This window comes from Grus americana, chromosome 2 (genome assembly GCF_028858705.1).
Source record: "Grus americana isolate bGruAme1 chromosome 2, bGruAme1.mat, whole genome shotgun sequence".
In the NCBI taxonomy this organism is placed as follows: domain Eukaryota; kingdom Metazoa; phylum Chordata; class Aves; order Gruiformes; family Gruidae; genus Grus; species Grus americana.
Window position 1 is genome coordinate 25,193,093 of NC_072853.1, and position 25,081 is coordinate 25,218,173.

A 25,081-nucleotide genomic window follows, 5' to 3' on the forward strand; every position below is an offset into this window, starting at 1 on the left:
TGTCATGTATGCATAGCACATATACTGCATTACTGTGAATTTATTGACAATGAAATGTCGCTGGCTGTTGTATTACTTAGGCATTTTCTGCTATAAGACCACTGTCACATTCTCACAGTCAGCATCGGTTTTGATATGAAATATTTGAAATATTCATCAGCAAACTTTGCCAACTTGCTATTCACTCCCTTTGCAGCTAACACTGAATTTGATGAACATCCAAAATCACCCCAAAAAGGTGGCTGAGCAGCCTAATAAAGCCTTTCTCCATTATGAAGACTGACAATTTATTTCTACCTTCTTTTAATCAGGTATTACTCTGCAAGAGGAAAATACCTCTTATCTCACAGTAGCTTATTTCTCTAAAGGTCTTTGATCCAGGAGCTTTTGAAGACTCAACTGTACTTTGCTGACCAGATCCAACTACAAAACCAGTTATAAACTCCTCTGAAAAAGCCCTGCTAGATTGGTGAGGCACGACTTCTTTCTTCTAAAGCCACGTGAACTCTTCCGTTACTTTGGTATTTCCCGTCTTTGCAGCCCTTCTCTCTGCTCTGTGACCACCCTGGTTGAGTGATTCACAGATCCCTATTTAGGGTATTCCTTATTTCGGACATTTCAATCTAGAAGGGTTACATACCTGTATTAGATGTCCATATATGTCTGTATATATTCTGTGTATTTTAATAAAGTTTATTTCATTTGTGATTTCTTTAAGATGAGGTGTATGGCTACATATATTATTTAGAGACTACTTAATAAATTTGATAGTTTTAAAATTGGTTGTTCGATTTATAAATCCTTTACATTTTGCTTTCTCTTTTAAATACTGTGCAAGAGGTATGAAAGTCATTGCAAAATTGGCAATTTCTCTAATTTAGAATTCTTTTTCATATGTTTTTTAATGCCTCAGCTCAGCAAAGCAGTTACAGTTTGAGCATGTGATTTACTTTAATGCAATTAAGCTTTAAATGTCACACACGAGGGTCAAGTCAAGTACTTTATCAGACTGGGACCCATGTAAACCATCTTTCTGAACCAAATGCATTTCTGTATGTCTCTATATTCTTTGTATAACTGCACCATGTAGCTGATGTTATAAACTTGCTTAGAAACCCAAACTCTTCAAGGTCATGGTGGATTTTAGATGTCGGACCACTAGGCAAGGCTGGATGAATACACTGATGATGATAATAAAATATCCTTCAAAATATCTGTTGTTACTCTCATTAATGCATACTTGACTTTTAAACCAATGTAAGTTATTTCCTAATAAATGTTAGATGCTCCAGATATTGGTGATGAAATACCTCTTTCATTTGATCTACAAATCAGTGTATATTTAGCTAGTTCATTATTAATAGAAAAAACAGAGAGGTGCTTGAAACAAAGTTCAGATCTGATCTTATCGCAAGGTTCAGGGCTGTTCAGCTCTGGGAGTTTTGAGCCATTTCTGAAACAAAGCTGTAGTAATCCTTCCCATTCTGGTCTACAGATCATGTCCCACGGGTTGTGAACACAAAGTAGCAGGAAGGAAAATAAGCGATTCTAACCATTCAATGCTCTTAAGCAACAAATTGCATATTTTTGTCAGCAAAGCTGCAAAGAAACAATACACTTTAACAAAAAAGGAAGAATTAAGGCACAATGAAGACACCTGCTGCAACACTGTTGTCCGCTATCTCAGAATCTTCCCCTGTTTTAATGTTTCCTGAAATCACATGGGGGTCCATTTGGAAAAGAAAAGGAGAAATTAAAGGGAGGGAAGGACAGAAATTCCTTACGCCTGCTCTGACTCTGCAGTGTATCACTACCTGTATGTGGGCTCTGGCTAATCCACACAGCAGGACTCATCCTAGAAGATGACTGAGCAAATAAAGCAATGTCCCTAACCAGCATGATTCTTCCAACCTGTAAATTTCAGTTGCTGCAATAGCTATTTTTCCACAGTACAAACATAGTGAGTGATTTGTCAAAATGCAAATATACTGAGTGAAACAGAAGTTATACAGGCTTAGAAAGAACACTAAGAGAAGCTGACAATTAGTTTTAAGTTGAAAGGTTATCCTGCTTGCTTTCAGTGACACAGCCTCAGTCATACCAGTAAGTGGAAATAGTGTTTGCCTCAAAGACAGCTTACCACATTCTCTGTATTACCTTGCACAGAACATGCTGGTTTATTATTAATTTGAGGGTTTGTTTGTTTGGGGTTTTTTTCATGCAAATTAAATCTATATGGGTGAAGGCTCTATTTTTTTTTTAAAAAAAAAAAGGCAAAAAAAAGCAAAGATTGGCTGGGTGGAACTTTACAGAAGCAGAACAAGGCACCAGCATGTCCAGTTGCCCCAATGCCGAGCTGTGAGCTGTGAGCAGAGCTTTGAAAATCTTCTTCCAGATGCCATCTGACTACCTCCATCGCATTCTCATTATTGCACAAATCAAGAATCAATACATATTTTTCAGCATATGGGAATAAAAATGTCCAAGGCCCCATTTTAAATGATATGCTCATGTTGCTCAGTGCAGCTTTTACAGAAATTTCACGAGCAGCATGCCAAATGGCACAATGTTTTACACATGATGCAACAAGTGCAGATAATTTGATAAAAAGTGACCGTACTCTACACAATACAGAGTAAACTGGACTAGATGATCTCCAGAGGTCCCTTCCAACCCGTACCACTCTGTAAACAAACTTCTATTAGTTTAAACACTCCTTACCATACTTCTGATATGTTGTGACCATGCTAAAACTTAAAGCAGTGTTTACAGCTGTATAAATCAAAACCCTTTCGATTTGGATGCAGTCAAAGAAATCAAGTGCAAACACCCTCTTGTAAAGCTGTTTATGGTGTTACATGCAAACACCACCTATAGCACAATGCAAAGTGGGAAAAGAGCCAGTGATGACAACTGTTAGCAGTCTAGAACAAGTGATGTGACCTATGTAAGATTATTACTGAATTATTATAATGATTTTAATAGCAAGAAGCTAGAATTTAATACATTCCTTCAAAAAATCTTAACCTCTGCATTGCTATGCTTGCCTTTCATAAGAGGGTCCCCAAATGCAAGTTTTCATAACCAGAATCCAATTTGACTGACACTTGGGGCATTAAACACAGATTAGATGGATTTAGATCTCTGTCCTCACCAACCTGCCTTTCTTTTGATTGTTGTAGTAATACACACTTCTTTAATCACTTAAAATGTTTCTCATTCTATGTTCATCATTAAGAGAAATCTGAGAACATAGATGAACCTTACAGTCCATCAAAAAGTTCAAAATACTCAGGTGTCATTGGAAAAGAGTAGATATGACAATTGGTTCCTTTCAAATACTTAAATTGAAGACTTTTTGCACAGCAAACACATACACATATACATATACCAGCCCACATATAATTTAAAACCTTTCTGGAGCCAAATGTGCGCTTGCTAAATAGAATGGCATGCTGCAAAATTAAAAGGACTGCAATGACTACTCAGTCAAACTGGAATTGAAGTTCTTACCTAAAAATAACATCTGAATGAAAAAAAATTAAACTCTGGCCAATATTTATTTTACATCCTCACTTTACTTTTACATCTTCACTTTAAAACTGACAGGCATTTGATAGTAAAGAAAAAGAGGTTGATTCTTCTCTCGTTCCAGGTAAGTACAGTCAAATTGTTCCCAGGCTGCCATCAAGTCCCACCACTGCCAGCAGCGTCCACAGCTGTGACTCCAAAGGTGGCTCTGGGTTTGGAAAAACACAGCGCAGCATAGGAGGCTATAATAATTACTTCAATAATTAGATTCTGTCTTGTGCTGCGTTATCGAGAGCCCAAGGCTTATCTGGAATTAGAAGAGGCACCCAGGGTGCCTTTACAGCCATCTATTTTAGCGAATGGAGCAGCCAAATATCCTCTTCTTGAAACAGTGAAAGAGCAATCACATTTTTTCCTGTCTCAATGAATTTAAACTGCACTGCAAATCAACAAGGAAAAGAGAATGACCAGAGAAAAGCAGCAAAAGGTGTGTAGTAATGCTATCCACGACGGGGACACGTATTCAACACTGTCGTATTTTTTTGCCACAGAAAGGATGCTCTACACCTAAAAGAGGGAGGCAGATATTTTTGCCCAGGTAAGCCATAAGGAGGGCTGAGAGAGGGGCCCAAGCCATGATTCGCACCACGCAGGGAGGTGAGGCCAAGACCTGGCCGGCTGGGGAGCAGCGACACAAGACACGGGCGAAGCAGCGATCCTGCCCATTTCCACAGAGGCGGGAGAGCTGGCTCGGCAGGCAGGAGCTCTCATGCCTGTTAAATTATTACAGGAGTGTTTCTTAGCGCTCTCTTAGCTCAGGCCCTGAGGACCATGCACAGCTCCTTCCCACTTGTTTTCTAATTAGAAACTTGAAGTCATTACTTGGGCCAAGGGACAGTGAAATGAAATTGTTAGCAGGTTTAGTATACCGAGTGAAAAAGTTTTTACAGACACCAAGATAATGTTCTCAAAAACACCACGCCATGTCTCGAAATTGTTTTACCATTAATAGATTTCCTGGCAGCTACTAGTCTGACCGAAAGAGAGGAGCTGCATGGAAACGAAGAAAGCAAGCAAGTGACATTTTTAACTGTCATGAATATACATACTGAGTATGTATATGTGTATGTTTCTCTTCTTTCCCCCGAGCATCCTGAAATAAAAGACATAAATGCAGAGCACTTGGAGGCTTCAACAGCATCCTCTGCATGTGCTTTTAATTGTGACTGCACATTAACATCTGCCCTAAAATCTAGCCAGCAGGTTTTGGTGGACAAGAAAAGTACCCATAGTAATTAGGCAGGCAGACTAATTAACTAATTAACTTTCTTCAATGCTTCCCATTTAGCACATCTTAGGGATTTAAAATTAAAGACATGTATAATTTGGGATGTTTTCAAGATTAAGATGTCTAAACCTTGTCGATTAGTTTTAGCTGCACAATGAAATCTGTTTCTTAGCTAGAAGTTAGAAGGGCTAAAATTGTTCAGGCCAAGGAAACAAGCTGCTGCAGCGGAGTGTTGAAGCCCTGACACGTTCAGCCTGTGCTTCCCACACTCCAGCACAGCGAGAGAGCGAGAGCTGCCCTGTCAGACCCCATCTCCTTCACGCTGCTGGCAGCTACAAGCTCCAGAGTAATGGTAGCTGGAGAGCTAATAACAATTTTCAAGGCTGGCAGCGACGCTTCTGTGCAAACAGCTTAGGAACCTCCCCAGCATGGGGAAAAAAAACTACCCCAAGAATTAACTTAGGCTTTGCCAATATTAGGGATTTTAGCCATTAGTGGTCATCTATTTCTGCAGCTTTGTGCATGCAGGCTGTGATCAGAGACGACACAACAAGACTGTGCTATGGCTTGCCTGAAACCGGTACAGACTGCGTAGGTACAGACCGCGGCCTACAAGGCTGCTGCCTGCTTCTCCAGGGGCTGCTTTTAATGCAAGGGCCCAAGTCAGTCTGCGAGGTGCACCAGCCAGAGCCCGAGTGCTACAAGAACTACCACTGCCCAGCCTTCAGCAGTATTTTTTAAAGACTTCTTTTGGTGACACCTGTACGTGCTACATGTACATGGGGCCTTAGTTCTGCTCTGAAATACAAATGAAAAGACACTAACAACTTTTTTGGTCATTTGAAACCCATTCAGCTTATTTCAGAGTCTCTGTAATTTGGAAGCGAAGGGCTGCTGCTGCAAGTCTCATCTGCTTGCAGATTTGGTTAGCATTTTTAAAGCACGGAACAGGAATAATACGCAAGGAGTCAATAGCGATCATTGGTGTCATTAATATTTCCTGCTTATCTCTGGCCTAACTCTGGAAACCAACTAAAAGATGCTTTCATTCGAGAGTAGCTAGCCTGGAAAGCTAAAGCCTAAGACTCCACACAGCGCTACCCCAGACACTTCATCTCCCCGCTCCCCTTTCCCTTCCCATCTGCCTTACACCGCCTTTCAGCTCGGGCCAAGCGCTGCAGCGGGAAGCCGCAGGCACCCAGCTGTAGGACGAGGGCCTCGGATTTATATTATACGGAAACAAAGGCTCAAAGGAAAGACTGCAGCATAATTTACATCTAACCCTTTAAATAACACACAGAACATTCCTGCATCTAAAAGGCCACTGACTGTAAAGAGTACTGTGAGCCTGGCTACCCGGGTTATTTAGCACTATTTAGACTATATGCAGACTAGCACTACTTAGAAGATAAAAACAGCTGAACTAGGAAAAAACCCAAAGGTTCAGCCAGCCTGCTACTCTGTCTCTGGTAGCAGCCAATGTTGTGAGAAAGAACGGGAGAAACAGTCTCTTCCTTCAGGACATGTGTCCAGCCACCAACAGCTTATGGACTTTTTGAATAGGAACTTGCATTCATATCACTGCGTTGCACAGCCTTTGCTGGACCTCTCTCCCATGCAGTAGTCCATCCTTTTTCAATTTATGTTTGATCATGGTCTCCAAAACATCTTGAGGTGCCGATTTCCTCCATTCAATTATCCATTGTCCGGGGAAAGGGTGCCCTTTTGTCTTAAGTCTGTTCTCTGGTTAGCATTGATGCTCTGATCCTCTGGTTATATTATAAAAGGTAAATTGTTATTCTCTATGATATAATAGACCACTATCTAGAATATAATTTTCTAGAGGATAACTAGTCATCTTTTCTGTGCTGTTTATATGTCTCTCATGTACTTTTCATTTTTCTTTCCAGAGATGATGATAGTTTTGCTGGTGGCTTCCACCTTAAGTCACAATGGGACAATCTGATAAAACCTGGAACTAGCCAGGTTCGTGCCTGCATCAAATTCCAGAGAGTAGCTTGTACAGTATAAGGATTGGTTTGCTTTGATTAAGCTAATATTTTGTAACCCATATTATCTTGCTGCAGTAATATACAATGCAAAGGACTTCAGTTTCATGGAATCTTTAAGATAGTCCGACAGCTAAAGGCAGAGCTGGGAAAAGCTGGAATTTTCATTTTGTGGCACATGACACAATTTTGCTTTTTTCTTTTCCCAAGTCAAATGAAAATAAAAGGCACCCCAAACTTTTCTCACAAAGTGAAATAAAACAGTAAACCCAAAAACTCCAATCATGCACGTTTTCTTGACTTAACGCATATTGCTCTACAATTCTGTTTATTCTTAGCAAATCTCTCCATTCTGTTATTTTCTATTACAATTTCATCAAAATAGATCTTGTTTATACAAATCAACATCCCTCAATATCTTTCTTTCCTTAAAGACTTAAAGAGCTTACCTACCTACAGAAACTACTTCTGCAACGCATTCTAGCTATGAAAAAACCCCAAAGCATACACCCAGGATCAATGCGTTTAATGCCAGTCACAAAAGCACTGTGATCTCTAGATGCTACTGGAATACAGTATGATCCAGCGCTGCAGTCCATGTCCTCAGTACACATGATGGTTCCCTTTGAACTAACTTTCTGATCCCATAAAACATGTATAAAACTAAAGTTATGTTAATCACTGAGGCCGGCAGAACAGACAAAGAAAACAATGTATATCATAAAGTTGATCCAAACAGGATGGACAGCGTATTTAGGGAGTAAAAAATGGAAGGATGTATAGAGTGGGGCAGCACAGGGGTCTGAGGCTATTTGATATTTTCATTATAGACCAAAACAATGGAGTAGAGTCTTCCTACACTAAGAGATGACACCAACCAGGGACCTACAGCAGGGACACCGAGGGCAAGATGAGAATTTCTTAAGTGATCTTCACAAACTGGAGGCATTTGAAAAAAAACCAAACCAGGATGTTGATCAGTAGGGGCAAGTATAAACTACTGCACCAAGAAAGGAAATAATTAACTGCACATAAAAGCCTGCTGCAAGAGGAAAGAAAAAGCCATGTCTCTGGGTTCATAATGGAAACAAAAGAGAGCTAATGCACTTAAATTGCAGCAGGAAAGACTTAGGTTGGATACTAGAAAAACCTCCCTAAGCACTAAGAATAGCACTGGGACAGACCGGTCTATAATGTTTCCATTAGAGTAAGTCTTCATGAACAGCATAAACAAACGTGAAAGAAATGACACAGGCACTGGCAAGACTGTGTTGGAAAGGAGGATGCTTAGAGGCTCTCTAGAGACCTTCTTGCCAGCTCTGTGGTTCTTTGAAATCTTGTCTGTTTGTACGCATTTCTGAAATAGCTCAACAGACTACAGATCTTCTTTCTCTGGCGCTTGACCCATGACTACAGCCAAGTTTGGCCTGCGAGGCAGAGGGAAATTCAGGATTACTATTCCAAGTGGACCTTGCATGCAGCAATAAACTAGACATCAAACTTCTGGAGCAACCTCGTTGCATTTTACAGACAGCCTAGAAATAAGAACATTACATCAGAGAAATGTCCCACTCCTAAATATTTCACATGAACTGCAATACATGTACGTGTGGAAAATACTGCTAAAAGTCCTACTTCTAGAAGTTTCCCGTTTAGGGAATACAAGGCATAAAAAAATATTAAAAATCACTTCTGTGACTTCACTAGTGCTAAGTTTAGTTTTCATCTGCTCAGATGTGCAACTGAGCATTGATGTTTCTCAGCCTGCTTCCAGCACTTTCCACTGTGCTTTGGTTGTTGTTGCTATGTGTTTGGATTTGGGGAGGGGGAGAAGCAGGCAGGCAATCCAGATAATCCTTGTTTAGGTAAAATCGCTTTACTTTAGAATTCTTCACAAGAACCTCTGTCCTCAGATAATTTAGTTTTTCTGTCTTGTATCTCTAATTTACTTTTGAAAGTTGCTTCCAATAGCTTCCAGCCAGTGAGGTGTTTGTACGATACACATCCCTGATGGAACTGGGGATAGCTGTATAAAAATGCCAATACTGTAAACACTCGTGTCTGCTCCTAGGGATGGAGAATCTACCCTTTGAGAAACCAAGCTGCTCAACTTCTTTCCCTTCCACGATGCCACATTAATGGTTTATAACTGCTTCCAATTTTAAAATCTATAAACATTTTCTAACACATGGATGATCCCAACCGACAACAGATGGATAATCAAGCCCACTGACAACAAACTTGCTCTCTTCTTTAGTAGCAGATGAAGTTGTACATTTTTAGGAGTAATCCACGATCCCTCAGGACTCTGAAGACCAGAGTCTGAAAATCCCTGCTTTCAGCTATTTCTTTACTTCAGCTTTCTTCAAAAACAGCAGCAATAACTACAAAAATTCTGCTGTCCCAGAAGGTCATTGCTCGGGTTTAATATAGTTACTAGAACTGAACTGGTTTAAAATCCAGTTTAGCCAGCTAAGCAACAGGAAACATGCCCATTTTCTTTGGTGGATTTCCAAGCCCTACATGGTGATTGAGACAGCGCTGTCACGGGCACTGCAAACAGCCGAGAGCTGTGGACATACCGGCCCTGAAGGATAATAATTCTTAATTAGGTTTTCTGGCTCTTTGGATGGAGAACTTGAATAAACTGCTGCTCACGTTGAGATGCATGCTTTGTCCTTGCAGACAGATTTGTTTAAGTGTCCCTAAAATATATCTGTAGGAAGCTCTTTCCACATACGCTGCCGTTTTCTTTACATAACATTAGATCAGGTAAAGCTGCTCTTGTTCTAAATAAATGCAAGGTCTAATGATTCCAACAGAAGATGGGCCAGCTTAATTAGGAAGGTATTGAAGACTGCATCCTCTTTACTGCACCTTACAGACAAAAAGTAGCTTCCCAGCACCCCTCATGTAACTGCTATCATTAGGGAAACAGAGGAAGCAAGAAATTGTTCGGTGATGATGGCAGCACATGTTGGAGCCAGAACAGTAACCCTGTACCTTCTCTCTTGCATTCCTATGCAGCCCACAATCCTTTCTTGAGGATTTGAGACTACAAAATACAAATGTATATTCAGTTTCTTTCACACTTAGTGTTTTTCTGGCTGAATTGACTGGAATTATTACATGAAAACACACATAGTCTTATTGAAAAGGGAGATATCTGAGGGAAAAAAAAAGGTACTCAATAAATTCTGCTTTTCAGAAATTCAGTAGCACTGTGGACCAAATCTGTAGAATCACTTTTGAAGACAATCAATTAGAAGGGTTCCCATTCTGAAGTGTATAAATGTTAGCGATTTCCTGGAGGGAGTGCCACTGAAATAATTTCAAACTTGCTCTTTTGAGGAAGATGTCTCTATAAATGATCTCTGAGCTTTGTATTTATCAGCTAGGTCTACTATCAAAAGCAGTCTTCTGAATCCTCAGACATTTACACCTAAAATGTCACCTGCAAATACAAGCATGATGAGTTTGCTGCTTAAGGAAGGGACGAGTTTTCTGAGTAATATCTAAAGGTCTGGCACTAAAGAGCTTTCTGATCCTGGATCGAAACCGTATTTGGTTCAAACCTCCAATGTGCCCTGCACAGTGAGTCAACATGTTTTTACAGCCTTCTTTCCATGTAAAACTTTCAGATTGCTTGGGAAAAAAAGCAGTGGAAGTGCTATATTATTCGCTGTATTAGCTATAATGAGTAACAAAAGAATAGTAAGAAAGTAATCACTGTGGTTCAAACTTTAAAGTAACTCTCGTGCCTCTGTCTGGCAGCAGAGTTGGAGAGAAGGGGGAACAGGTACTACTCATGGTATAGAAAGATCAAATTAGGGATTGTTTAAATAAATGGGACAAATACAAATTAATGGTACTGGGTGGGCTCCATGAGGGTGCTGGCCAATGCCACTGAGAAGTTGCTTTCTTCTCAGAAAAGTTGTGGCAATCAGAGGAAGTCCCTAATGACTAAAAAAAAGGCAAATGTTATGCCCTTTGTAAAATAAAAAGCAGCAGAATCCAGAGAACTATAAGCCAGATAAACTAACCTCAGTCCCCAGGAAAATTATGGACTGGAGTGGTGGAATAAAAGCAGGTGGAAAAATGACCAGACTGCTGGGCTCAACGGGTAGCCATCAACAGTTTGAGGTCTAACTGGTGGTTGGTTATGGGTGGTGTGATCTTCAAGAGTCAATACGAGGCCAGTACCCTTTGCGTCTTGAGCAATGACCCAGACAACAGGGATGGACCGTCTCTTCACTAAATTTGTGGAAGAGGCAGTTGTCTATGCTGGAAGGCAGACCTACTGTTCAGAGAGCTCAAAATCCAGGAGTGGCCTGACAAGGACCTCAGAAAATTCAGCAAAGACAAAAACAAAATCCCATACTGGAACCGGACAACCCACTGCAACAGTACGGGCTGGAGGTGCCCTGGCAGGGTGTCAGCTCTGCAGAACAGGACCTGCTGGCCCTGCTGGACGAGAGGCACCAGTGAGACCTTGTTGTAACATATGGAGCTACATGAGCAATAGGGTAGCCAACAGGTCAAAGGAAGTGATTTTTTCTAAATATTGAATCTTCTTTGGGACTCCAGTAAACAAAAGGTGAGAACAAAGTGGACGGAGTGGACTCACACTAACATGATCACCCTGGACAGATGATCAGCTTGTTCTCATCATTGTTTATCATTCCAATAGCAATTACATCAGCTGTGTTTTGTTGTGATTTTAAACTTGATTCCAAACCACCAATGGAAACTCTGAATAGCTGAGGATGTACCAGTCCCTGAAGAATCCTTTTAGAAACACTCATCATATGACTTCATATAGGAAACTACTTCGAGAGCTGCAAGCCAGATCTTAATCTGTTTAACCTGTGTCCTTCCCATCAAGAGCAGCTTACACGTGGTCTTCCTGGAATGCTCTGCTACTGAATAGTTTATTTTTTACTCAGGTTTAATACTGATGCCATTATAGTTTGTTTTCCAGGAATGAAATCCACAAATCCACAGATATTTCTGCTGTTGTTCTTAACAGCCATTCTGGATCATTACCCATTTGGTTAGAAATCTCAGATTTCCACACTATGAATGCGTCTAATTTTTCATACAGTGAAATTCCAAAAAGGAAAAAAAAAAAAAAAGTGGAGAGAATCACATTTAACTTTCACACTTTTCCATCGGTAAATACTTTCCACCTCCAATTTCCTTAGAGAACACAAATTAAATCCTTTTTCCCCCTATTTACTTAATTATTTGCATGAGCTTCAGTGAAGTCAGGAACAGTTCTAGGAATAAGGCTTAACTAACCTGTACTTCCAAACTGCATATTTAACATGTTAACACTCAGCAATGTGTGTTAATGTAGGACACTTGTTTTTTTAGGATCAACAAATGGCAAATGCTTCCATATGAAAAGAATATTCCCACCCACAGAAAGAGAATTCAGCTTTCCTACGCAGCAAACAATAGAGAATTAATATGCCTCTCAGAGGCACAGCCAGAATAAAAACAACCACACCCAAAATCCAAATGAGATTCTCAGTTAGATATTTTTCAGTGTTTCTTTTCTGAGACAGAGCATATTTTCCTACTAACAAGGTGAGTGGCAGGAGCAAATTTACTGATGATTTTTGATACATTTAGGAATTTTGTGTGCTTACAGAAGGAACCTATTTAATAATAGGGTCTTTTATCCCAATCCCCACCTCATGTAATTTTTTGGAGAGCAAGCATCTAAAAGCAGGGAAAAAAAATCAACCTTACTGATATTCACAGAAATAACAGTGACAAAATATCTTTATGAGGAAGAAGTCCATTTGCCAAAAAGTGCAAGAACCATTAGAATTTATGATTTTATTTGAAACACCTTAATTTAAATTTTCATTATTGGATTAATGAGCTTATTTAGCATTTGTACAGTGTTGAATGCACTGGAATCATTTTACTTCTTCCAGGATTAGAAAAGCCAATCAGAATGTCAGTGTATCAAACTAATTTGTAATATTCCTATTAGATTATTTTAAAGCTGCCTTGCCTCAGTTTTTTGAAAGATAAATGTAAGTGCTGTGTATTATCCACTGCTAAACCAGTGTGCTGTTATTCTTAGTTTGCAACCAGCAAGAAAACTTTGTCAAATAAAATGCATCACAGATACTTAAGTAAAGAGAATAACAAGAAATAAAATAAGAAATTCAAGCTGTTCAGCAATGTATGCTAGTTTTGCAAATATTTCTGATTTCACAGTTCAAATTTCCTCTGAGATTGGCAAGTTAACAATAGTTATATTTTTTTAATTGTAATTAGGATTATCTAAACGTTGTACAAATCAAAGACAAGAGCTTTTGATATTCAGAAAGCTAGTCTGTTTGAAATAGGTGAGGATTAAATGGGGAAGGAGGTATTTCATGATGAAAAATGCTTGTAAGATTTACTGGCAGATTCACAGATTTTTTTAAGGCCAGCAAGACCCATTACCTTCTGAATAACACATGGCAAAGAACCTCACCTTATATCTACTGCATCAAGCCCATTCCTCCTGCTTGAATTACTTTTTATTTTTTGAAGGATACCCAAGTCTTGTTTTACACATTCAAAATGATGGAGAATCCACCAAGTTTGCAAGGTGCTTCTGTAGCTCACTAACCTTATTGGAAGAAGGCGTTTGCTTTCTGTGAATTCAACTTTGAATTTGTTTAGACTCAGATAGACTGAATTGCTAATGGACTATTTCTTAAAACAAGGGAGAAAGGTGCTGCAATTAGACAAACCGCTTCCCAGCATAATACGTATGCTATAGTTGAGTCATCGCTTAACATAGTTTTGCATAAACGTAAGGTGAAAGAGCAGCATAATCCACACAGGGACAGAGATTGCTTTTAAGTAACGTTCAGTGCTTATATTCCACTTGAATGAAACATCTCCTGTTTCTTACTGTAAGGTACAATTTCTAGACTTTCAAGTCTTCCTGCAGTTCTTTTGTGATCTTGCTCTCACTAAAATGTCACTAATGTGAAGTAAAATCACTCAGTACTACCTGTTAGTAATTGCAGCATTTGCCCTTGATTGTGTCAACCTTTCTCTTCTTAGTATTTCTGTGAGTCTCTAATAAATTACTCTTAAAACATATTACTGAACAGTGGGAGTTCACAGTTAAGGTAGACTTCAGCAACTTCATTCAGAAGTAGTCCTCATTTTTGTCAAAATAAGTGTGAACGAGCAGTTTTCAAGTATTTGCTACAATCATGAATTATTTTGCCCCAAAGATGACACATTGTTTTTGACTTGACGTGACTGCCCTGCGTCCTTGCATTAGAAATGTACATGCTTTAATGAGAAATGTATTACAGAAGCCCTCTTAAAACTACCAGCAAAATTTGCATTCAGGCACTGCGTCTAATCACCCAACTCCATCCCTCTCTCCAACAGGACTATCCCAGCTGAACATTTGCGTGGACTGTGTCTAGTCTACATGAAACTAACTTGCAATTCTGATGCTTCCTGTTAATTATTAGAAGTAGTCCCATACTCCAATATGCCAAAACAAGACTCTGACCCAAGTAGAACAAAGGCAGAAAGAACTGTATGTAAAGTATGGTCAAGCTTGTCTGGTAGTGAAATAGCACAACTAATAAGAAAACATGCCATAATCTACAGACTAGTCCGTTCATTAAATGATTAGTCTCAAAGACTTTATTAACTTTATTAAAAGCAGAAAAGGTCATACGAAAGGCTAATATAACTGAGATATTATGTTAAACTATGAGCCTTTTAAGGTATCCACCTTCGTAAAAAGTTGCAGCATATTAACTTTATTTAATTACTCTAGAGTAATTTCTAATTTCAAAAGCCCATTTTTATGGAACAATGATAAATTAGAGCATAGATGAATTATTTTACAGATTAATACACACAGTTCTAACTGCAATCAAGATTTTAAATGGTTCTAATAGCTGTAGCACTTATAGTAGGTTCTTTAAGTGCCAAGCAATTATAATTGTTCTCTTAGCATACTGGTTTAATTTAATACCTCCCAAGTTGCAGAAAATTTGACTTTTGCAGTGGAACACACTCATTCACCATATTTCCTATCGGAATGATAAAATAAGATATTTAAAAGGAAACGAATGACCTGGAAAAGACAATACAATGTTGCTAATTATCACAGACCACTGCTGATATATATCAGACTTATTGAGATCAAGACTCGGACATAGGTGTAGACCATAAGCCCCTTACCCCTCATTGCCACACAAAAATAAACCAGGCCCATAGTGGCTGGTGTTGGTGGTGTGCTTCAACACACGTCCAGAGCAGTGGGAACTCAGCAAGTACAAAAATGCAGCACCCGTGGAGTAATTAAAATCATCTAAGTGCTTGGAATACTGCGCGTAAAGCTTGTTTTGTGAGAAGTGTTCAGGAGTTTTGTCCAACTTTTTGTTCCATGAGCAAGCAGGAGACATTTCACTTGTGTTAGTCACTTGGTCAAATAACTGGAGGTCTCTATGTGATACTCTACGCTAAACATCTCAGACCATGAATCACACAAATGCACGTATTAAAGTGAGGAAGTTACGTTTAATGTCTATTTTTAAGGAAACCTTTTTCTCTTTCCCTCATTTTATACGAAGATCTTTGTCAAGTGCAACATCCCTTTCCTGTGCACAAACAAGTCAAAGGCTTTTCAGCACTGGCCTATGAAGTCCTAGACTATGTGAATCTGATTTTTCCTCTTTTTCCTTACAGTTTTTATTCTTTTGTCAATAAAAAGAAGCTGAGAAACTGGATGCAGAGTCTGTCCAAGTCTGCAGAGAGTATGAAGCAGGTACGCTGAGGGGCAATGCTTCATGAATCACAGCGGAGTATCATTTCCAAATAGTGATACAGCCAAGAATGAACAGAGTTTACTTACTTATACTTTGGGAAATAGAGAGTTTACCCAATTCTTCATGCCCACCTGGCAACATCAAGTCAGGGAGTTTTCCCATTACACTCCTTTCCCAAACATGCAGAGGAGCAGGCTTGGCTCAGGCATGCCGGCAGGCTCGCGCTGGAGTTTGGTGCTACAAGAGATGGTGGGACGGGTGGCCGACATGCTCTGGAAAAGGGGTGGAACTGAAGGATTTGACCTCTTATGTAATAAGAAAGGAAATCATGCACATCAAAGTCTGGTGTCTAAGGGCCAAAATACATCTTATTTTAAATGAAAGTAATAAAGAAGCACTATGAAAATATAAAAACGAGAGAAATGATATATGATAGTATTTGTTTGCCACCTCCAAGCAAATGACTAATAGACTGGGTTAGCAATGCATTTTTGATTTCTGAAGAAACATTAAAGTTAGATGAACTACTGGTTTATTAGTTTCTAGAAGAGTAATACCTCTTCTTGTGTAATGTAACAAAAAAGCAAGACACCGTCACTGTGGGGACAGAGAGACATGAACAACCATTGAGGTTCAGAGTGACATTGTAAAAAGGAGTTTCACCTTTAGGTCACCGGCTGAATTTTCAATAGAGGAGTTGCCACATGCCTTTTGGGAGTTGTTTGATGTCCTGGGTCAGCTCGATCTCAAATACAGCTCAGTTCCTAACAGACGAATGTTCCTATCATAAGCACTGCAGCAACAGATAACCCCTCTGATGAGCCCGACAGAAAGGAGCATCCTTGAACCAGCTCTCCAGGAAATACTGTGTCACAACAGCCTTCCCTCTACAAAAATAGGAGAGCACCCATTTTCCTCTCCCCTAACCCCTAAAGCTGAACTAATGTTCACTGGATACCATAATACAAATATAATCACTTCATTCCTCCTTCTCAGTTTCTGAAGGTTTGCAGGGAACGCTGACAGCCTCTGTGCTATTACCTTAGGAACTGGTCTAAATCATGTTCAAAGCATCCTTGTGATCATCAGATACCTTGCTTTTTCCACAAAAATACCTGAGCAGGTCTAGCAGGGCTTGCTTAATGTTTTTTTAACCCTTTCAGACACTGAAGAAGCCTGTTGTGAAAAAGCATGCAAAGAAAACAAACAAATAACCCAACCAACCCATCTCCCCACCTATATTTGCAAATTCTGGCCAAACTTGATTAGGACTTCGTGTTGGAAAGGAACAGTTTTATGTGCTACAGTTTAGATGTATCCCTAACTAAAAACAAATATGTAATTGAACTCTTAAAAAGGAATCTGAGGAAGATAATTGCATAATTAATAAAGCAGCAGTCTTAGGACCAATGGTCACCTCAAACTGTAAAACCACAGCATAAAATACGACACCACAAAATCCCCATTTATTTGATTTATGCTTCGTGAAAAAGCAAAACAAATGTTATACAAATATTTTCAGTAGCTGAAAACTGGCTATCACTAGAAAAACACAGCACAGACATTCCTCATTTCTGGGCTGAACTGTTCTCAAAATAATCCAATGTAAAGGCCACTGACGGAAATATTTCTAATACTCTGCAGTCACAGAGCATTAAACTGCTGTGTTTGGTGCAGATCATCTTGCTCGTGCTTTAGAGGTATTAGTTAAGCTTCAGTTTACGGTTAGCGAAGCACTCTGAACCCTCCTGACCTCTCTCATCCTAAAATCTCAGAACAGTCACCGCTGTTTTCTTGCAAGTACATTTAAGTAACATTACAAACAACATTTCATTGCATGCCCATTAAAAATAAGCACGCTGGAAATTGCAGAGTAAGGAGCCAGAGTCACTTCACCCGTCTCAGGAGCAGCTATGAACAGCTCTGCAAAACACACGTACTGTTGCCCTCTGCGGATCGTTCAGACCAAACGGAGCAGGAGGAGCAGAATTTTAATTGCATCTAAAAAGGCGAAACTCAGAATCTATTTAACACCGAAAAAGAGAAAAATTCTAAAGAAATTATGTTGGAAACCGTTCTTAGTGTTCCAGAAGTACACCATATTTTCTCTCGTTGTTGCAGAAACAAAGCCACCAAGTGTATTTTCAAGAAAATATTTAAATAAAATTGATGAAGTGTCAACAGTTGACTGCTTGTTTAAATTGGACAAAATTATAAAAGCTGTTACAGTGTGTTCAATTTGTTCCAATGTTATTATATACCATAAGGGCTCATTCGAGCAGTGAGAATACTGCAGACAAGGCGTGAAGATTACAATATGTCTTAGACTTCTCCCTGGTACAGTATAAAATACAATCTAAAGCAGCCGAAATTCTTTTAGTGGAGCTAATTCCTTCCCACCAGGGCTCAATGGGCAAAAAAAGAATCACTGTTCTTTTATGCTGCAAGAACACTTTGTTATTTGCTTAACGAGAAGTTAAATGAATCAAAGCTTCAGCGAGCAAAAAAACCAACCATCAATTAATGTGCCAAATTTTTAATAGGAAAGCAAATCAGATTTATTTAAAAGCTGAGGTCTCAGTTCTAGTGTATTTATATTTTCCCAAGGTTGAGCTTATAGTTTACAATATTTTTTCATAGCTGGTGCTTTCTGAGGAGTATGGGTGACTGTGGGAGAGGGCTCCACTTTCTGCCCTGCTCCTGCTGTGGAGCAGGTGCTCCCACTTTACACATGTAGCCCAGGTGACTTATGAAGAGGACCATGTCAAGCTGTAGCTGTTCATGCTCCAGGTGCACCTCAGCTGATGAAAAGTGGTGTACAAGAGCTCAATACACACTACCATCACAAGCACTGCTCACATTATCAACTGCAAACAAGGCATTTGAATGTTAATTTTTTCTCTCTTCTTCCATAATCCATCACACTCCGATGGGAAGCACACTGGAAGTCCCCGACGACCATCTGTAATGCTCCCAACACCTTACCTAGGAAATAATTCTGATACTCTTGCATTTTCTAAACACAGGTTGAGAGGTAAGTTCTCATATTTATTTCAGCTACAACTGACGTTGGTCTGAAATTCTGGACCAGACGTCTTTGCATGGGTGCTTTCAGGTTGTGGAGGATGATGCATGGCTACAGCCTCTCAGCAGTGCTTACAGTCTCTCAACTCAACTCAACACACGGTCCTAACACTCAGGTAAGATGCACCCGCAGACCCTAGGAACCCAACTGCACACCAACGTCACAGCTGTATGACATTGGACTGAACAGCTTGCACATCGCCCGGAAAGCAGCACACCAGCTGAAGGTGAATCCCTAGCTGTTTAACAATATCCATTCATGTGTATTTTGGGCCCAGCACAGATATTTAACTTGGAAAAGGAGACATCCATACATTTATTGAGGCAGTCAACTTTATAGTATCTTTGTACGCCCCAGGTGAGTGAGAAGCAAAGGGTTCTGACCGTAAATAAGAAGCATATATTCCATGACCTGCTGCGTCTTCCACAAGACCAGGTAAAAAACAGGGCGGTTAATCAAATATTAAGAGATCCTAAGCATATAGTAGCTACTAGTAAAACTAGCATGAGAAATGCACCAGTCTACTTCAGTCATAAAACACCAGAGAAAAAGAACCTTAAAATTTTAAACCTGATCATAAATTTTTAAATATCAGTGTTATGAAACTTTTTTCTTTCTACTGTTTTTCAAGTGTGGAAAATACCACGGAAATTCACTCAGTCTTCACCCAGGCTGGGCTCTAATTGGGACTCTTGTGCTCTGCAAGCCCCCGTGCTAGTGTGGGGTCTCCTGCACGGGGGAGGTGCTAGCAGTGGATCTCTCTCACAGCTTGCAAGTCCCTTTGCCAACAAGCTGCTCCTCACTGGAAGCCAGAGAGAATAATCCAAACCAACCCCTAAACCACTTTGAACATTGCAGAATTTTACCCCTTTAGCACACTTTAATGCCCCATAACCTTTTAAATGTCATGTCTCGAATACATTGTTTCTTCAGCATATAAAACAGGGAGAAAAAGCCCTATATTTCAAAGTCAAAATAAAAATAATAATAATAAAATTATTTGTTCTGCATTGGAGAATCCCCTTCTGCCTTAGTTTACTATTTATAAACCACCAGTCTGGGATTAATTATTATAAATCCTTAAAGCCGAAAAGAAGATTTTAGGCATGTTATGCTAGATATAATCTATACCATTATTAAACTGCAACTCAAATGCACTTTATGTCCTATTTCCGTTGGTCACCTTTTAACATTTCTGCATTTTACCTACAGTAAATTTTACTCCTTGAGAGAAAGCATTTCTCACTGTTTTCAAAACACCAGACCACCCATCTGATGTGCCACTGCACGGGAGGAGTGATGTCAACTGTAAAGCATGCTCACCGGGAACCCCTTCTCTCATCCAGTAATCGATGTCCGTTCCATCTGCGTTGTCATAAACATCCGTAATGTTGATGGGCTGCAGCAGAGTCATGATCTCTTTCACAATGTCCCGAGCTTTAGCATTGCCAGTAAAACCCAGTCCAGATGGCTTGAAGGTGCCCTCATCAGACTCCATGACGATATCGAAGTTGGAGATATTTTCCTGAACATGTAAGGAAAGAAGATAGTTTTGTGACTGCTATTTTAACTGGCATCATATATCGGATTCCAGATGTCAGTGTGAGCATACCATAACAAATTTGTTTAAGAAGCAAAGCAATGCTTCCTGTGATCATGTGTATATAAGCATGAATGAAGGGACCTAATATTTCTGTATGAAACAGTTCAAGTTCTGTTCTGAGGCATCAATATTTTGTAGAAGCCACAACATGACCAGCCTGCTGTCCCCAAATACTTGCTTTAAGACTTCTGAAGTGCCATCCAGAAAGCTAAGCCATTACCACTGTATTCTAGTTTTCACTTGCAGCTCTCACTTTCTTCTCAGACCTGAAACCAGAAATTCTGTTGCGGGGGGGGTCTGGCTGGCTCGCTTAGACTGTGAAGGACATCCCACTTAAAAAACCAGCTGTTGCCTCTTCAGAAACACATTGTTTTCAATATACCATGTAGTGAACTCTGACTTTGGTTGGAGGACTGAAATGCCAAGGTTCCTCCTGACCTGAAGGAATAATGTCTGTTTTAAAGAATCTCGTGCTTTCAAGATAAGTCCATACAGGAAACATGAAATTTTAAGATTTTGTGTATAAACAGCATAATAACAATTGCTTTTAGTGTGCACGTGGAAGATTCTCTGTAACTAAAAGAACAAAACTTTGCATCCAGAGCCATTTATTTGCTTCCCATACACTCAGAATGCTCAGTCACAAAGGTTTAATTTGAATAAAATATGTAGAGACTTTACGTGAAGGAAGGTCTCACTCTTTTTGAGAGGCATGTAAATTTTTTTGCAAAATAAAACAGTTTATAGCCAGGTCAGGCAGAAGAAAGTTAAACTTCAGACTATCTTGAATGTGACTAAGAGAACTTAGTGCAGGTTTTACTCCTATGCCCAGATCTCATTCCAGAATTTTATGGATGTCATGGGTTATTGCAAGAAAATCATTACAAGAGATATGTGATAGCAGTGAGTAACAGATCCATGTCATTAACAGCTTACATAAGCCTATAATTCAGTAAAGTATTCTTTCACATATTTCTGGATATAAAACCAAATATGAACTACAGGTGGCTGTGAATGTGATATCCACGTAAGTTTTCAGAACTTCTGTATAGAATTTGCCAAGAACTGTGTTTTACACTGTGCTTTCCCAAAACTTTTGAATGAAACAAGCTGTAACATAGCAGAGGTATTCACTTCTAAGTTAGAAATATATCCAGCAGTTAAAAAATTGAATAAAAAATCTTTGCATATGATGAAATAACTGTAAATGTTATAATACCTTAAAAAAATCAATCTACCTATCCACCCATCTAGCTACTGGAAATCAAGGTGGAAATAACCAATGTCACCAAATGGGCAATCACTATTTTTAATACAATGAAAAAAATCTTCAGTATATAAAAGATTAAATGTAAAGAATTAGGATACATATGGTGTCTATCATCAAATGCAGTATTACAGGTCATGAGCCTCAACATGAAATCGTGATTCATGGGCCCTCTGAATATAGTGGGAGAGAAGGTGGCCAAGAAAAGCACATTGCATGGTAAAAGGACAAATGATGCTCCAAAGTCATAGGTACAACAGAAAGGATGTCTCAAAAAATAAATCTTCTCTATATCACAAATCCAAGGAGCAAGACTTAGGGGAGACAATACATATTTCAGTGTGCTGGTTAGTTGCCAGTGAAAACTAACTCAGTTATAGTAAGCCTTGTATAAACACCATGAGAGATACCATTCAGAAACAGCCTCTTTGGCTGAGTCTTCGAAGCAGAACTTCTGCTCATTTTTAGAGAAGCTGCAATAAGTAGAAGCAATAAGGCAAGTGGAAGGGACTATTCAGGGCAGCAAGGTGAGAAGAGCGAGTGCGGGAACAGCGTGGATGTTGAGAAGAAATCTCACCTACCGCTCCAAAGACCAGAATTCCTAAGTTCCAAAACTTCATGAACTGCTAATATAGCAGCATTACTGCAGTCTTCGGTTGTGTTTTCTGATACAAATTCACATGTGTTTTTAATACAAAACTGAGAAAACAAACCACCCACAATGCATTACACCATATTCTTGCTCTGTAAGAAAGCTGTTCAGTTCTTAGAATGTGCTGGAGTGGCACGAAAACAGGACGCCCTGGGGAGAGAAACTAGACTCATTGGGGGACAAAAAAGAAACAGGTCACAACTGCTTGAAGGACCATGTGTCCTTGAGAAAGCTTTTTCCCTATTTTGTCCACTAGAAAATAGGATTAATTATAAAACTATTCACTGTCAAGTTTGAAAGTTGCAAACTTAAAATAAAGGGGGTTAGGGTGGTTTCACCATACCCACTTCAGTACAAGTATATTGCCATTTCTACTTATACAGAAAGAAATGCGCGCTGGGAAATACGCTATAGGGAAGATGCTCCATTGTCCTTTGCCTTCTGTGGTGCAGGGATAACTGACACCTAGCAAAGCAGGGCGAGACCGTACATTGCTCCCTTGACTAACTCAAGAGAACAGCGCAACAAACCAGTAAGATTTTGTAAAATAACTGCAGGCTCAGCTGTTTCCATCATTTTTCCTCAGAGTGAATGCATCATTTAGATAAGCATTTTAAACTCAGTACACTTTTTTTTTTTAGAAAGCAATCCCATTTGCTGCATCTTGATACTGTGCCACTTCTCTTGGCACATACCAGAAAATTAAATCTTGTTGGTGTAACCTGCTGCCTAATTCTCTGAACATCAAAACAGACTTCTATCCTTTATCTTCCTATGACTCGGTCATAGAAGAGGTCACCTCTCTTTATCTTATCATGTGTAGCTCTTCAACTGAATTTTTAAATGAAACATTACAATGAATACTGCATGGGAAAATTGGCTTTCTACAGCTTGCTATTTTCATTGAATACACAAATAGGCATGATCCTTGCCAATACTTCTCCTATTTTTAATTTTTTATTTTAATTCCTTTTATTTCTGTTTTCTCTATAAACTATCTATTTTTATCTCTGTTAAGCAAAACTAAAAATAAAAGTGTTTCTCATCTCTAAGGCAAACACTTGAGAACATGAAATTACAGTCAAATCTTTTCAATTAAGAAAACAAATCCTTGTCATACTCATGTTTCTGTCGGTAGGAAACAGAAAGCTGGAGAGGGACCGTTTACAAGGGCATCTAGCGATAGGACAAGTGGTAATGGATTTAAGGTGAAAGAAGATAGATTTAGATTAGAAGATTATTAAAAAGAAATTCTTCACTGTGAAGGTGGTGAGGCATCGGGACAGGTTTCCTGGAGAAGCTGTGGATGCCCCCTCCCTGGAAGTGTTCAAGGCCAGGTTGGATGGGGCTTTGGGCAGCCTGGTCTAGTGGAGGGTGTCCCTGCCCATGGCAGGGGGGTTGGAACTAGATGATCTTTGAGGTCCCTTCCATGATTCCTTAAGGTTCTTTTATGATTCTATGATTTTATGTCCCATCTAGTATAGACACTGGCAATTCTAAGCAGGTATACCCTACAGGTAGCTATTTATTCAGTCAAAATCCCAATTGTTAATTCTTACCAAATGTTAAACATGTCATGACTAATCTACCGAGTCACTGACAGCAATTCCTCTTACCCAGCTAAAGTAGTGAGATACCTGAAAGGATAAGGGAGGGAACAGCTGTCCTAAAAAGCCTGCACTAATTTGGAGCTATTTAGAATAGAGTGTCATTACTTGTCCAATAGCTCATTTACTGGTTTTCTTTCTCATTGCACTGAGAAAAATCACCACTTTACAGGGAAAATACTGAAGTCTCTAATGGCAAAGCACCGTCCTTGACTAATAGTTAATTTGTTCCAGTAATAAGGGACATCAGTTAATCTGACAGTGCATTTTCAGCTTTCTGTTATTGATCTACACTTAACTTTAGGAAATATCAACACTTGTCTTTATGTATTCCAGTATTTGACTCAGAGCAGTTGGGATCCAAGTATAGCATGGCAGCAACCATGTGGCAGAACTTACGGTGAAACGATGGTCATGCCACCTGCAGTACTAAACGTGTGTTTAAATCAACACCCAGCTTTGTTAGGCTGGCAACTAAGACTACAGGACAGACAAGAGAAAGCACCAGAAACACCTAAACACATGTAACAGCTAGAAAAGAAAAAAATAAAATAAATAATATCTCCTAAGTATTTAATAATATATAAGCATGGTGTAGTGTAATTTTGAGTTGCTGTTTAGGATCAAAATTATTTAATGATGCAAAACAGCATAAGTGGAAACTGGAGAAAAAACCACTAGGACAGCTGTTAGGAAGCAGAGATGCGCCAGCATCAAGGCACAGTAACCACCAGCCACGAGCGTGATCATCCCGCTCACACTCTTTTTGAATGAAGACAGGGAAAATCAGGAACACTGTGAGTTATAATTTTTTGTAAATTACCCCATCATTATATGGGAGAAAGCTGCTGTAAAGCTGAAGATTAGCACAATTTTTGATAGATTACAAGATATGAATAAGGCTCATACTTTTGTTAAAAGATGAAATATTTTTCTGCCACATTTTCTGGAAAAGCAATCTGTAAAAAAGCCCACGGATTTTCTCTATCAGAGTTACGGAGTTCTGACCTCCAAGAACCCAATGACAAAAGTCCCAGTAACTTCAACAGCCCCAGAGCAGGATTTGGTCATGTACTTATTAGCATTTCACTCAGTAAAAACATACTACTAGCATGTCTTGCCTTGTACAATACCACTACTGTTTCCTCTGCAACCACTTGCCAGCACTCACAGAGATGACCATTCAGTATTGTAAGTTCTCTGGGATGATAGACAAGAAAAAG

General features: G+C 39.3%; 1 protein-coding gene across 1 annotated transcript in view; it reads right to left on the reverse strand.

Moving 5' to 3' along the window:
- Positions 1-25,081, reverse strand: part of CPQ (carboxypeptidase Q) — a 156,458-nt gene that overhangs the window by 8,872 nt on the left and 122,505 nt on the right. Inside the window, exon 7 of the mRNA XM_054817998.1 lies at positions 20,053-20,254. Within this exon, the coding sequence (XP_054673973.1) occupies positions 20,053-20,254 (202 nt within the window). The remainder of the gene's footprint in view (positions 1-20,052; positions 20,255-25,081) is intronic.